The sequence below is a fragment of the Prionailurus bengalensis genome, chromosome B4 (genome assembly GCF_016509475.1).
Source record: "Prionailurus bengalensis isolate Pbe53 chromosome B4, Fcat_Pben_1.1_paternal_pri, whole genome shotgun sequence".
In the NCBI taxonomy this organism is placed as follows: domain Eukaryota; kingdom Metazoa; phylum Chordata; class Mammalia; order Carnivora; family Felidae; genus Prionailurus; species Prionailurus bengalensis.
In genome coordinates, this window is record NC_057358.1 from 136683368 (window position 1) to 136698934 (window position 15567).

At 63.6% G+C, this 15567-nt stretch overlaps 1 protein-coding gene across 2 annotated transcripts in view; it reads right to left on the reverse strand.

Moving 5' to 3' along the window:
• SULT4A1 (sulfotransferase family 4A member 1) overlaps window positions 1-15567 on the reverse strand; it is a 33402-nt gene that overhangs the window by 11056 nt on the left and 6779 nt on the right. For both annotated transcript variants that reach the window (XR_006294539.1, XM_043562844.1), the window contains exons 2-4: window positions 5252-5382; window positions 4023-4103; window positions 3587-3713 (exon numbers count right to left, since the gene is read on the reverse strand). Coding sequence is in view for 1 of the 2 variants with exons in the window: in XM_043562844.1 (XP_043418779.1) it covers window positions 3587-3713; window positions 4023-4103; window positions 5252-5382 (339 nt within the window). In the remaining variant the exon portion in view is untranslated. The remainder of the gene's footprint in view (window positions 1-3586; window positions 3714-4022; window positions 4104-5251; window positions 5383-15567) is intronic.

Below are 15567 nucleotides of genomic sequence, written 5' to 3' on the forward strand. Positions count from 1 at the left end.
AACTCGGGGCCCTGCCAGGCACCAAGGAGCAGCCCGGCCGGGTGCTAGGCGCCAGCCAGGAGCACTGGCCACACTGCCTGTAGCCCTGCTCCCCCCGGGTGCCCATCTATCCCACAAACACTGGGCCCGTGGATCCCGCTTCTTGGGCTCAAATTGCTCCCAGCCTGTCTGGAGTCACCAAGAAGACTGGCGGCGAAGATACGAGTGACCGACACTGGGAGGGAGGCACTGTGACACGAGGGGCCCCGTCCCCCATGGGGACAGACCCGGGAGGGTGCATTAGGGCTGTGAATGGACTTAAAGGTGTAAGGACAGGAAGGCCATCAAGGTGGCTCAGAGCACAAGGTCAGACGGGACAGAGGGGACACAGCAGAATGGCAAAGGACACGCCCCAGGTGAGGCGGCCCGGCCTCTCAGATCCCACGCCGGCTGTGTGACCGGGGCGGGCCGCTTAGCCTTTCTGAGCCTCGTCCTCCACAAGCGGGGTGACAACAGGACCTATAGGGCAGCCAGCAGCCGGCAGGGCGAGAACACCCACGTAATGCTCGCGGCCCCAGGGCCCGTTGGGGGGAAAGCACCGACTTGTTCCCTCTGGTCCCGCGCAGACTGGGACTGCCGAGGGACACGGAGGCCAGGGGTTGGCAGGGCACTGCTCCTGTCCCTGTCAGAGTCACACCTCGAGCAGGAACGCAGCCTCCACCCCCCAAGTTGCAGAAAACCTCATGGGTTTAAGTGCGTGACAGGCTGGGAAAACCCATTCCTGCCACGCCCAGCCAGCCCGGGGCCATGACGTCAGTCTGCCGTCTCGCCAGCAGGTGGCAGCACAGCAGCAGCCTGGCCCCACACTTAAAGAGCGTCCGGAGGGAGCTGGAGTCCATCAGGGGTCCCTGAGGGGTGGCCCGAAGGACCAGATCCCAAGGGAAAAGCTTGGGCTTTTCCCAGGGGCTCCGGCAGGGGTCGGGGGAAGAGGCAGAGGTGACAGAACAAAGCGAACATGGATTCAGCCAAAAGGCCTTGTTAGGGACCCACCGTGGGTTAAATCCTAGCCCGCTAGGGCCTCGGTCTCCTCACTGCAGAGGTCTAGCTGCTGGGCCCGGGGTCCCCCCGGCATGCCTCCCACGGCCAGCCCGGCACATCCCGCCCACCCCATACACAGCAGGCCGGCCTTAAGAGGCAGGCCAGCCTTCCCACTTGAGAGGACGAGGCAGAGTCCAGAGAAGTTGGGAACAAGGACCAACTCACCAACGGGCTAATAATAAGCACGGGGGCCCCGAGAGGAGAACCCGCCTCCCGGGTCACTGCCCGCGCTGGCACACAGTTCAGGTGACCTGAGTCCGGGGACAGAGCAGGAGTCCAACAGTCATGAACAGAGAAGGCGAGAAAAATCCCTGTCATCCCAAGGGGCTGTGTGAGAAAAGTTGCAGAACAGGCAAGCAATGCCCATGGGGGGTGATGTGGGGACTGAACAGGAGGGGTGACGTGGGGACGGTGAGGACAGTGGTCACTGCACATAAGAACAGGCGGCAGGGACAGTGAGAGATGGGGACAGCGGTCACTCACACAGGGCCGATGATCGCAAGGACAGCACATGCCTGTGTCTCTCCCAGCCCCGGTTAGCAGGTGCAGAGAGGGGACAGACCCTGACGGCGGGGACACTGCTTTTCCCACTCGGGCTGTGCCACCCTGGGAAGGAAGCTCCACCAGGGCACCTCTCTGCCTCTCCCCACCGTGTTCCCTCCATTCCTGGAAGTCAACGTGCTCATCCAAGCAGATCAGCTGGGAGAAGAGCAGCTCACTCTCCCCACTCTGCGTGAGTGACCCTGCCCGCGGGACGGGCCTCCACGCTCCGTCACCTGGCATGCGGCCCCAGGCACCCCCACCCCGAGTGCACAAGCCGCAACACCCGTACGCAGGGCTCTGGAAGCAGGTCCTCTAAGGTCACTCTATTAGCAAACGGTGCCCGGCCACGGCTTCTTCTGCACTGTATTCTTCGAATTCTTTGGAACCTCACACAGAGAGGACAGCGCAAGCCTCCGAGGGCCCCAGATGAGGTGCGCTGGCTGCCAGCAATGGGAGAACAGAGAGGACGTTGGGGGGCTAAGTACACGTGGCGGGAGACTCTGGTGGGATCGCGGCAACTGTGTGTGGCCTTGAACCGCAGTGTCGGGCCGTGCCGTGACCTTTAAAACTCGGGAACACCTGTATCGGGGTAACTTTCAGCCACCCTGGCCCAAGCAGGAGCTAATTTAAGACCGACACCAGGTGGCAGTCAGAAGCTGGTGGACGCCTGTCCACGGGACGCTGTCGCCATGCGGGTGGCTGCTTCTCTAGAGGCAGCGGAACATGCTGGGACTCAAGGACGTGGCTTGGAAACCACACTAAATGGCTTACTCCAAACGCCTGGCAGCCCGTAAGGACCTGAGCCAGACGGCAGGCAGGCCGGGGGGGTGGGGGAGGAGGCTGGGCAGAGGGTCTTTCGTGGACTCCAGGGACTTTGGGGCAAGTGCAGTGGCCACCTCCCCCGCGCCCACCCCCAGCAGAGCTGGAGCAGATGCCGAGCAGCTCCGGGCTCCAGCCTCCGGGCACCGAGGGCCACGTGTGCTCCACTGCACCCGTGAGGGGCCGGCCTTCCAAGAGGCTTGGGAGGGAGCTCCGGTTCAGCTGCCCGGGACTTATTCGGGACATGACATTCCTGATTTCCCCCGTGCACCTCACCCTGGTCTTGTCCCATAATCTCAGTGCGGAACCTCCGACTGGGCCACACAAGCGGACAGCGAGGCTGAGTGCTGAGACGGGAGACGGGAAATAAAATGAGAAGTGTATCTTCAGGCTCGGGTATGGAATTGTCTGGGCCCGGATCTAACTGAAGTACTGATCTGATGTGGCCCATCTCCAGGCTTCCGGGTGCAAACCCGCACTGAACTCCCGCTCTTGGTCCCGGAAGGGTCCCCCGAGAGGCCACGGACGGCAACAGGAGAGCCACCTCGGGCAGGGGCTGCCGACTCCACGGACAAGGCCCCAGTGCAGTGGGTGTGGCCCGGGCTCTCCCGCCCCGGGGAGTGGGGGGGGGGGGGGGGGACACATAGAAGGGCCCCTGGCAAGCTGGGCCCCCCAGCTTGACTCCTCCCTCCCCAGACGAGCTCCTGTACAGAGCACGGCCTGCCCTTAACCCAAAGCAGGCCCCGGTCACACAGCCGGGAGCTGGGGGCCCAAGCCTGCCTGCCCCATCCTCCAGGGCAGCTGAAGGCCCACGAAGCCACAGCCCCCACTCGGGCCTCTGTGCCCGACAGCAGGACTATCTGGGCCTCCGTTTCTACTGTTCAAAATCCCGGCAGGAAGAGAAACGCTTTTACCCGGGGAAGTTCTCGGGACGCCAACGACGTGCTGAGAGAGACGGGGTTCTGAGCTGGAAGCCCCGGCTGCCGCCCTGGTGAGCTTCCCCCACCCCGGCCCCGCTCCTCCGCCCGGGGGCAGGAAAGCAGGCCCAACCCACGCGGTCATGGTGGGGACCGGGGGCATCGCGCACGAGGCACACGCATGCACGGGCAACGAGGGAGACACTGACGGCAGCGGCCGACACACTTACGCTTGTCGTTCATGAACCTCCGGCAGAACTCCTGGAAAGTGCCCCGGTAGCTCATGGTCCGCAGGGAGCGGTGGAACTGATAGTAGGACACCACCAGGTCCTTGGGGTTCCGAGCCATGTATATGACCTGCGGCGGGAGGGAGGGACGGCTCGGTCGCTGCTCCTCGGAGCCACCGCACAGACGCCCCACCCCCCACCCCAAGATCAGCCCCGCTCCAGCCGAGGACACCCGCCCCCTGCAACGGCATCTGTGTTACATTTCCGTCCTGCACCGTGACTCCAAAGGGACTGGAGGACAGAACCAGGCTGGTCCGGACACGGCTGATGAGAATCAGAAGCCTCTGGGCCTCTGGGAACTCAGGACTGGGACCTGAGCCCTACGGGACGGTCTCTGCTTGCTGGGGGCTCCGCCAGGGAGTGGGGGCAGGAGGGTTACCTTAGAATCGCCATTGTGCAGATCGGAGGGCAGGAAGCGGTAGGGGAGGTGACTCTTGATGAGGCGAGGCGACGTCAGCTCCTGCAGAGGGTCAGAGGGAATAGCGTTCGGAGGACACACGGCTGCTCGCCCGCCTCAGGACCGGCAGTGCACCTGACAAACTTCTCACCCGACATCTGGCCACCCTCCAGACCGGACGAGACGTGGTCCCTGTCCTCGGGCACCCACAGTGTGAGCCAAGCTATCACGGGCACAGGGGTCTGCTCAGAGGGCCTGCCCGGGCCGTGAAGGGCAGAGAGGAAGCAGGAGGCCGAGGTGCCCAGGGGCGCCTGCTGGACCAATCACATCAGCATCGGGCCTTCCTGCTGCTCCCGGAATGTGCCAGGCCCACGCTCCCTGCTGCCTGTCCCAGTGTGCCTGCGTGGCTCCTCTCTTGGGACCTTACTCAGCCATCCCCCAGAGGTGCCTGCCGTCCTGTGTGCTGTCCCACCTTGTGCCCTATACGGTGCCCTATACGGTATCGCCATTAAACCCCAGGTTCTTGCTCTTCCTCCCCTCTGGTCTCCCTCGCTAGAATGCAAATCCTCGGAGGGTCATGACAGCCTTGTCCGTTTTGTCCTCGGCTGCACGCCAGGGTCAAAGGCAGGGCCCCGCAGGTGGTGGGCACGGCGCTACAGAAGGGCTCCACGGAGGAGTCGACACGGGTTGGATCCACGTGGCCAACAATGGGGTGCGGACGCCCCGGGGCAGCTGCGTGAGCACTGGAGGCCGGGGTGCAGGCAGAGACCGGCTCCCACAGGACTCTGGACTTTACTCGGAGAGCAGTGAGAGGAGGGCGGGGCGCACCCTCGGTGCTGTATTTCAGAATGCTAGTCTGGAGGGAGAACGGACGGGCAGTCCACGCAGGAACCGTGGTCTGGGCTGAGAGGTGACGGACAGGAAGGGAGGCTCCACCGGAGCACTAGCATGGACTGGACTTCGGGCTACCTCCTCCACTCCCCCGACAGACGGGGTGAGCCACGCTGGGGAGCCCCCTTTCTACCTCGAAGTCACCCACGACACCCACCGCTCCAACCTCACCGTCACTGCCTACCTCGGGCTCGGGCCTCAGTCTGTCCTGGCTGTCCCCCCTCCCCCCAGCCATGGGCCCCCTGAGCCCCTCAGGAGCAACTGTCACCCGGGGACCCCAGGGAGCCCCAGGGCCTGGGCGCTGCTGGCCCAGAGAGTACCTTGATGATGTCCAGGCCCGGCTGCGGGTACTCCAGGACCGGGAGCTGCTCATCGATGTTCATCAAGCCGATCTCATCAGGGTCGGCCCCCTGGCTCACCACGTAGACCACCTCTTGCAGCAAGCTGGTGCCTGGAGGGAGAGAAGCCCAGGGGGCGGTGCTCAGAGGAAGCCCGAGGGCCAGCCCCGCTCCCCAGGCCGCACCTGCTGCCCAAGACCGCACACGTGGCCACCAAGGGCAGAGCCCCGGTGAGCAGGACGCCCAGGAACAGGCAGGACAGGCAAGCAAGAGCGCCAGCACGGACGGGGTAACCCCTGGGAGAAAGGTGGCTCCGGGTGCCTCTTCTGGCCCCCGTGTGCGGACCCCACTCCGCACAGGCTCTCAGCTCCGGGTCCCCGGCGAGCCCAAGGCTATCCCATCACGATCCCACCTGACCTCTCAGCAGAAACAAACAGAGCGGGCCGGTGCCTCTCAAGACCGTGGTCGTCTTACTCTGGCGGAATCGGCCTGCTGCCCGTTCCCCATCCCCCCACCCTGCAACGCTGACTGCCGAGAGCACTGCCTCACACCCCTGCCTGCACTCCCCAGAGGGCCTCATGCCGTCCCCCCACCGAAGCCAGCCCCACACGCACCCCCACGCCCGTCTGTCAACCCAGGAACACCCGCCGCCCGTCGCCTCCCCGGGACGGGCGGCCCCGCAGCAGACGGCCAGCCCGCCTGCGGCCCCTGCTCGGGCCTCTGCGCCCCTCGGGTTCTGCCACCAAGGTGAGTGAAGAGCTGGCCCTTCGCCCCCGGGGGCACCTCCAGAGCCCCCATCGCTCTCTGCTTCGGCCCCACTCACCTGGGCTGGCTCCCACCCTCCCCCTGCTCAACAAAGGAGAACGACCACTCCAGCCTGGATGTCAGACGGCACCCCCCCCCCCCCGACCGCCAAGGCCCTCCGGGGGGGCCTCCCATCTCCTCGGGGTAGTCTTCCCCATGGCCTGCAGGCCTGCCCTCGGCACTCTGTGCCCCCTCCCACCCCCTCTCTCGGTCCACTGAGCTCCTACTGGCCTCCTGGCAGGCCGGAGCGTGCCAAGCCCACCCCACTGTCTGCACCTGCAAGGCGCCTGCCTGCAGCCCCTTCCTTCCTCCCTCCCGCAGGTCCTCCGGGGGTGAGGGCTCCCTGACCGGCCACGTCTAACGGTCCCACACGGCCCCCGTCCCCGTGCCGCGCCACGCCCCGGGACAGTCTGCGCGTTCCTTTAAGGGCCCCCCCCCCCCACCATAAAGACACAGGAGCTTTGCTGCACCAGGAGAGCCGGCACCTGGCCGTGCTGAATTCACATCTTCTGAAGGGACGGACAAACGCTGGCTGCTGAGTGATCAGAAGAGGACAGCTTGGTCAAAGAAGACTTCCCAGAGGAAGCAGCTTCGGAGCAAAGGCACTGAAGAAAACAGCGCGGTGGCTTTTTAAATTCACACAGAAGTAACTTTACCTCTTCACCCACAGGATCCTCCCACCAAGCCGAAAGGGGGGGACCATCACCCCCACCTCCAGATGAGGAACCTAAGGCCAAACCGTGCCCCGGGTCACACAGCCGGTGTGTGGCATCCACCCCATTCCTCCTGGTGTGGCCCGTTCACCCGACAGCCCAGGGCACCTGCACCGGCAAGTCCACGGCCTTAGAAATCAGCGTGGGCAGAGTTCCCAAAACGGGCCTCTCCCAGTGACATCTTCAGGACCCGTTTTTAGTGCCCCCAGAGGCCAGGGCCCGGACAGACGTTCTCCACACGTTACCACTGACGAATCAGTCCCCGAAGCCCCATCCCGCCTCCGTAAATACCGACTCGGGAAGGCTGGCCACCTCGGAGCCGGAGGAGGCCCTGCACCTGCCTCCCCGCTGGCCTGTCCCCAGGGGCCCCTCCAGCCCCTCCTCGTCCCCTTCCCGGTCAAGCAACTGGGCCTGGCCTTTCCTAGGCCTCAGCACCAGCTACGGGGGGCCACGCTGCGCGCCTCCCGGCACACAGGACACGGTCAGCGGGCAGACCCTGGCCTCTCCAGGGCCGGAGCCAGCCGGCAAGAGGGGACGGAACGGTCACAGGAAACCCCAGCTAGAGAGGACGGCAACGACGACACGGGCCAGTCACACGTGGTTCCAGACACCCGTCTCATAAGCCCCTTCCCGAAGACCAAACTCAGCCTCTACCGTCCACAAGGGTCCGGCCGGGCACAATGGCACGCATGCCTCTCCCTGCTGCCCGTCCTCTCCACGTCCACTGCCACCACCGGAGGTCCCACCACCCAGCAGGGCCCCGGACGTCAGCAGGAGCCCAGCAGGGCCCTCCACCCACTTTCCCGGCCACCACGGCTGCAGTGACCCTTCCACCTGCCGTGTCCCCGTGGCTCTCGGCTCCTGGGGAGCGGCCCCCCCGGGCCCTTCTCCTCCCTCCACCCCCTGGCGCTCCGGGCTGTGGCCGGGCCTTCCAGCCCCCCCAGAGCTCAGCACCCTCGTGGCCCCAGCTTCACCAGGCTGCCCTTCTGCCTGACCAGCCTACACTTGGTCTTCGTTTGGGCCACTGGTCCCAGAAGCCTTCTCGGACCCCCCATCTCATCTGCAGCCCTCCCCCAACCCCACAGCACCCTGTCCCTCTGTCCTACTACACCTGGTGCCCTGGTGCGACCGGCGGTCTTGCGAGGACAGAGAACACGTCTTATTATGTATTAGTTTCTACAGCCACCGTGGCTTCAAACGACAGTTACCGTCCTGCAGCTCCGGAGGTCAGAAGGCCAACGCAGGCCTCGCTGGGCTCAAATCAGGACGCCAGCGCTCCCCCTGTCCAGCTGGAGCCACACTGCTTAACCCCGCCTCCTGCCTCCTCTGCCAGGAACCCCTGTGCACACACGGAGCTCCCTCAGATAATCCAGAACAATCTCCCACCCGAAGGGCAGCTCTGACAACCTCCGTCCTCCCCCTCCACGTAAGGCGAAATACCCACAGGTTCGCGGATTAGGACGTGGATACTTGAGGGGTCGTTACTCCACCGACCACACTCCCATCACACTCCTAACACGGCTCCCGACACAGGCGAGGTGCTGAGTAAGCACACGGGCCTGGACGACGGAACGAAGCCGCTCTAAAGTCGCCCCCACCCACCTGGGAAACGGGACTGGTCTTCACCCACACGTCCTCCAGACCCAGGTGGGCTCTCCCCTGAGACCCTCCCGGCCTGGGCACCCCAGCTCGGAGCGCCTTCCCCACTCTGGGACACCCCCTCAGTGGAGCCACGTGTCTCCCACAAGGGATTAGCCCACAGTCCTCACTTGGGATCTGGTGGTGGCCACCCAAGGGCTATTCCCCCACATGTCCCTCTATTCATTCAAGAAGCCTGCACGGAGAGCCGGCCCGGGGAGTCCCTGCCCCTCCCCCCTGGAAAAACACGGCAACACCCCTCTCTTCTTCACGGGGTGGTCGGGGTCAGGGCCACAAGGTGACCTCCTCCAGGCCAGAGAACCTCAAGGCAAATGAAGATCTCTCCGAGCTCCCAGCACCACGACAGGCTCCACTCACCAGGGCCACTCACACACGAGGACACTGCACGGCCTCCTGCCCACCCAGGCCACCCTCGTCCCGACAAGGGACACAAGCTGTCAGGCCCCTCTTGTCGAAACCACGCCCTGGGCGACAGCTACAGCTCACTCCCGCACCAATAAGGCCACGGAATCCCCCCCTTCCACCACCGTGGCCTCCGAGCACACCCAGCAGACACGAGGGCAAAGCCAGCCCTGTTGAAGCCCAGCCTGTAGCCTGCAGGGAAATGGGGGAGAAGGCACTGCTCCGCTCCGGCAGCCACCGGGCCAAAACGGACGAGCGCAGGCAGGGGTGGGGCGGGGCCTTGGCACCCCCAACCACCCTCCCGTGGTCTGAGGCCTGTGAGGGAGGCGAGCGCGGGAGGAGCCCCGTAGCAGGGGCAGGCTGACGGCCAGCAGATCCAAGGTGAGGCACAGGAGAGCCAGGCTTCCAGACCAGACACCCGGGAGGGCCGGCCGGGCGGCGTGGCCTTCCCGGGGAGTGACGCGAGCCACACGCTTCCCAGCAGCTCCATTTTCGAGTCAACTGGATGCGAGCGATCCTTTCCAGAAGCGCTTCTGCTGATCCCAGCCAAACCGCGGCTCGCACGGCGGAGGAGGCGCACTCTGACGCTGGACCCCCGGGAAGTGTCTGGCATGGTGGGCGGGACTCCCCAGGGATCGAGGGCCCGCCTGTCACAACGCGGGGGGTGGAGCCCATCAAAATTCCCACCCAAACTCTGGGGACAGAAGGAACGGCACTCTGGTGAGAACCGATCGGGCCTGGGCCCCAAACCGCCGGGGCGTTCTTTTATCGCCGCTCTTATCATTTGCGAAGGTCAGACGCGCACGGGTCTGAAGAGTCACCGGAAGACGAGTAACAGAAAATCCAGTTCTCCTCCCGGCCCCAGTCCCACCGAGAGCAAACCCTCGGCTGGTTCTTTTACCCTCAAAGGTCCGATGTGCTGAGACAGCTCTCTCACGATCTGGGTGGTTTCCAGGGTCTACTGATTTTCAACGGGTGAGGACAGGCCCTGGCCAAGTTCACTCACAGGCTTCCCTCCTCCCAGTGTGGCCGCGGCGTGATTTTCGGTCTTCCCTAGAGTTTAACTGAGCGTTCTGCTCGACACACACTGTATCATGGTCACACTGACTTTCTTACACAGGACGTCGACTTTCCCAGAGTAAATCACTGCCTTCGCTTGCTTGCTTCGCTTTCCCCGTAGCCATTGGGGATTCTTTCCGGGACTCTGTGGCAAGCCCTCTGGGACGCTCTGTCCTGCCAATTCCGCTGCCCCCTCCGCTCTCCACGAGCGTCCTCCTGGATCTCCTCGGGCCGGTGCACCTCGTCCTTAATCCGTGTGCCCTCCCTGCGGTCCTCCCACGCACTGGCTGAGCCCGCCTCCGGCTGCTGCCTGAGTTGGGGACCGAGCAGGACAAGCATCCGTGCCCACCTTGCTCATGACCGGAAGCTTGGCTGCGCACAGAATTCCGGGCTGGACAGCGTTTGCCCCAGACGTGCGACAGACAGCACGGTGAGAACGTGGAGTTCCTGGGTCCCACGCCTCTGAACGTGCCCTGTTCTGCCTCTGGAGACTAAGACCTCCTCTTCCTGCTGAGACTCCACAGGGCCCCCAGCCTGCTTTCACCCAGTCGTCGTATCAGACACTCGGGGGCTCTCCGGCTCATGCCCTCAAGCTCTGGACATCCCAGTTTCCATAGTCTTCTCTCTTACATACACTGTTCTCTTTCTGGAACTCCGAGATCTTACCTTTTTTTTTTTTTTTTTTTTTTTGGTTTATTTATTTTGAGAGACATAGAGCGTGAGAAGAGAGGCAGAGAGAGAGAGAGAGGGAGAAAGAGAGAATCCCAAGCAGGCTCCGCGCTGTCAGTGTGGAGCCCAACATGGGGTTTGAACCCACAAATCATGAGACCATGACCTGAGGCAAAATCAAGAGTCGGATGCTTAACCGACTGAGCCACCCAGGCACCCCTGAGAACTTCCAATTTTCTTATTTTTTGCTCCTATTTGCCAACATTTTGCAAAAAATTTTCTTCTACTTCCCAGGCTACTTCCTCCACTTGACCATCCAAAGCTCACAACTGAGTTTTCAAAATCTCAGCTTCCCAAGAGCCCCTTAGTGATCTGTCCTTGCTCCCCCCTGGTGCCGTCGCTTTCTTCGGGGAAGGCTCATCTGTCTCCGCTCTCCAGGGTGGCTCTGGAGGGTCACGATGCAGGTGGGGCTCTGCTGTTTTAGGTTTTCTACTGCTCTATACATCGCCCTGGATTCCTCCAAGCTCCTTTTCCTGCTGTTGGTTTTTACAGGTCTCTGCCCTGCGTTTTGGAGACTTGAAGACCCGGTGAGCTCGAGTCCAACGGCAGGCAAGAATGATCCAGACGCAGCCATGCGGGGGGCAGGGCCTGCTGACGGGGATTCCTGTGTCTGCGGCGGCAGCCCCACCCGGGGGCTCCCCCAGCTGAGCACGTGCAGATTCTCACGGTCATCTGTGGGGTCAATGTCTCCAGAGGAGATGCCTCTACTCTCTGTCCCGGGGGACCACCTGCATGCCGGGAGCCAAGCAGGGGTGGGGGCGGGGAACCTCCATTTCAAGGGCGTGGCTTTCACGGGACCCTCGTTTCCCATTGGGCACCGCAGCCCAGCCTACGCTGTGCTCGGCGTGCCCACATCCACAGCCTCCCCGATCAAGTTCCCCCAAGAAACACGTCTCTGCAACGGCCTCCCGCCGTCTATCCCCCCGTCGTGGCTGCCACCCTCTGAGGGGTGCACCCCACGGCCGGAGCCCTGCGGCTGGAACCGGTTTGTGCACCCGCGGCCCTCCCGCTGCCGGCACTCGGGCTCTCCCGCCAGCTAAGCCAGCGGATGACACTCAACCACCGCACCCGATCACCGGGAATCCGCGGGCACCTGCGACCCCAGGTCTACTCCTTGGTCTGCAGTCTACCCCGGGATCGTCACGCAGCGAGGTCATAAGAGGAAGCAGAGGAGAGCACGTGCGTTCAACCCACCCCCTCTGTCAAATGCGCCCCGGGTGTCCTGGAGCCGGGAGCATCGACACGTTACAGTGGGACCCGTCCAGAAACAGCAAGAGCCCAGCGTCCGAAGCCACGCCTCGCGGAGCTGGCCCAGGTGACCCAGGACCTGGGGCTCCCGCGGGCCCCTCGCCAGCCGTCGGACCCGCTCTCCCGACAGAGGCTGACGTGGCCTCCAGGTCCTCGCTGGGAAAGCACCTGTCCCCATCCGGGAGGTTTCACATACGCCCCGTCGGCTCTCGGGAGATGATAGGCGCAGGCCAGTCCCACACCGGCAACCGGGAGGGGAACCGAGGCGAGAAGCCCGCAGCGGCTCAAGCGGGCACCCAGCAGTCACCTCCGTGACAGCGACGGCCGTGCTCAGCGTCCCAGGCGCTGTCGCAGCAACTCAGCCCCGTCCTCGGTGGATTCGCACAAGCCCTCAGGTGGCTTCTGTCATCACACCTCACACACAAAGAGCCAGCTCAGAGGTGAACTGGCCAAGGCCACAGACGCGACACCGTGAGCCCAGAACCCAAAACTGTGACTCTGGAGCCGAGAGCTTCTTCACGTGCACCACACGCACACACGTACACACCACACCACACCCAGGAACACGCACAGTGCACACACCCCACGTCCCAACATTCACACGCATCACACACACACACACAAATGACACACACACACCACACACACCCCCACTCTTACCGAGCAAGCGGGCAGCAAGACCAAGGCCTTGAGCCACACGTTCTCACTTGCAGGCTACGGCTCGAACCCTCAACCCCAGCACGGCAAGGACGGAACGAGGCTGAGGCAGAGGGAGGGAGGGGCCGGGAGGCCCCCCCAGCCAGCACTGCGGGAGCTCAGCTTCTAGGCCCGCTGAGCCCACCAGGCAGAGCGTGTGGCTCTTCCCCGAGAGAGAGAGGCCCCGTCGCCAGGAGGGCCCAGAAAGTCAGGAGAGGCTCCACTCAAAAAAGCAGCATTTGGCGCGCCTGGGGGGCTCAGTCGGTTGAGCGTCCAACTCCGGCTCAGGTCGTGATCTCACAGTCCGTGGGTTCGAGCCCCGCGTCGGGCTCTGTGCTGACAGCTCGGAGCCTGGAGCCTGTTTCCGATTCTGCGTCTCCCTCTCTCTCTGACCCTCCCCTGCTCACGCTGTCTCTCTCAAAAATAATAAACATTAAAACAAATTTTTTTAAAAGCAGCATTTGACACAGGAGCCTCAGGACAGGACAAGCCAGTGAGCTGCAGGGTGGCCGTGGCATACAGCAGAGGGAACCCTGCTCCCCACCGGGCCCCCAGGTCCTCGCCACGCACTCCTGACCACGTGGGTTCACAGCCCCTCCTGGAAGAAGGGGACGCTGGGCTGGGCACAGCCAGGAGACCGGCCACGGCCCAGGCGGGAAGGCAAAGCCGCACGACCCCGCGTGCTTCCGCTTGCCCTTTTGTGCTTTGCTCCATCACCGAGAGGGACAGTCCCTGGACGAGGGAAGAGACCCCCACAGCAGAGCTGCCCAGCCAAGCCCAGCCTCAGCCTCCTGTCGACCCGCAGACACATGGCGGGTTGGGCCAAGATCCGTGACAACAGACACGGAGTCGTTTCAAGGCACGAGTCCAGACGGGCTCTTACGCAGCAACCGGCACAGAACGTTCCAGGTGGAGCTGACACGAAAGAGGGGACAAAGAAAACAGCGGCTAATAAAGTGCGAGGCCCGAGCACGGCGCCACAGGCACGTCAGCACCTTCAGTCCCCTCCCAAAAGCCCCTCGAAACAGAGCGCGTCACCTCCACCCGAAACAGCAGGACACTGAGGAAGGGTGAGGGCCTCACCCCCAAGACTCGGGCCCAGGTGTTGGTAACCCGCCCCTCCGCCAGCAGACCCTCTCAGTGTCCGGGCCACCTGCCTCAACCGCCCTGAACGTCACCTGCAGCCCGAGTGGACCGCCTGCTTCTCGCTCAGCCACCGGAGGAGCAGGCCAGGAAGGGCCAGGAGCCAAGGCCCTGGGCGCCCTCACCCGCTGAGGGACAGGAGCTGTGGCGGGTGAGTGCCGGCCTCCTGTCCCTCGAGGGAGCCCCCTGAGCCCTACCCACAGCGTCTCTGGAGCTCCCGGCAGGCAGAGCCCCAGCACCCACAAGAGTACCAGGCCTCAGAGTACCTCCTCCCCTCCCCTCCTGTGACCACCTCGCCCCACCCCTCCACTCCAGCCCTTGCTTCGGGCTCTCCAGGGCCCAGATACGCCCACTCACGTGCTGGCCTCACCCCCTCCCACGGGAGAGGCAAACCGGCCAAAGGCAAGGCCACACGGGCACTGGCTTCCAGAGGCCGTGTCTGAAATCCCGGCTCGGCCGCTTCCTAACACTCGATGCTGAGCCAGAATGAGCCCCTCTCGGTCTGTCTCCCCACCTGGAAGGCGAAGATCACCATGCGGGTTAGATGCCATTGCCTGGCTACCAAAGGCGTCAGCAGTGGTGACCGTGGGGCTGGCCATGGTGGTAGAGGAGGTTAACCTACCCAACACGCGCCCCCGGGGGCTGACCCGGCCAGAGCCACGCCCACTGCTGCCAGCACCCGGGCCAGCTTCTCCTCGGGCCTCGGTTCCTCACCTGCAAGAGGGGCCCCTGCCCAGCGAAGCAGTGAGAACGGCAACGCCACAGACGTGGGCGTGCTCGCACCTCCTGGTCTGCTCGGGGCTTAAGAAAGACAGACACGGCCACCACCCAGTCTGCTGCCCGGCCGCTCGGGGTCAGGGGCCCAGGGGAACCTGGCTCATTCCAGGCTGAGCTGGGCCTCACGAGGGCTACCGGTGAGCCACAGCACACACACAACGCCCAAGCTGGGGTCTCTGGCTTTCTAGCGGAAATGACTTCAGCTTCCAGAAAACTCCAGTCCGTAGGGAAACTTCCACCTCCCAACGGCCCGGCCCCTCTGCTTGCCTTAACGCGCTGCGGAAGCCCACGCTGGGTCCCCTCGCTCCCTGCTGACGGCAGAGGACCGTGCTGTACTGCACACCGTCTGACATTCCGGAAGCTGTAGGCAGGCCCACTGCCTCACCCGACTTTCAAGGTACCGGGAAGCAGGGCCACCTCCCCCAGGGTGCAGGGAGCCGGAAAAAGTGTGGCTCCCACACTGACAAGGAAAGGCTGTGTGAACGAGACCCCCAGCTGAGTCCAAGGCCGCCGGAGCTGAAACCCCAGAAAGACAGGCCCTCCGGAGAGTCAGAAGAGAAGCAAGGCGCCACGCAAGTGGGAAAGAAGAATTTAGGTAAAACTTTCACAAATTGTGGTGCATCGTGGGCTTGGGGAGCCAGGATGAGACACAGGAGAGGGCTGGCACCAAACGGACTCACCTCTGCAGACCTATGCAGGTGCACATAAGAAAGACGGGATGGCAGCCTAGAGACACTTCCCCAGTGCTGGGGCTGCAGACAAAGGGAAAACCCTGCCAGGATCCTTTTCCCTCTAGGGAAAAATGCTTTCAGACACGGGGGCAGAAGAGCAAACCCTGCTGTCCTAAGGGCCCTGGTGAAGAACCAATATGGCTTTAGAATGGGTGAAAGCTGGCCTTGGGGAGGGGCAGATACCATTCCTGGGCTCTATCAGAGACCCCTAAATGCTGGAAGAGAGGTGTAAGATTTTCCTGTACAAGATCCACCATCAAGGCAGAGTTGGCCGTCACTGGGGTGGGGGGTTGGGGAGTGCAGGATCACTGGGAGAGCCCCACCAAAACCCAAGAGC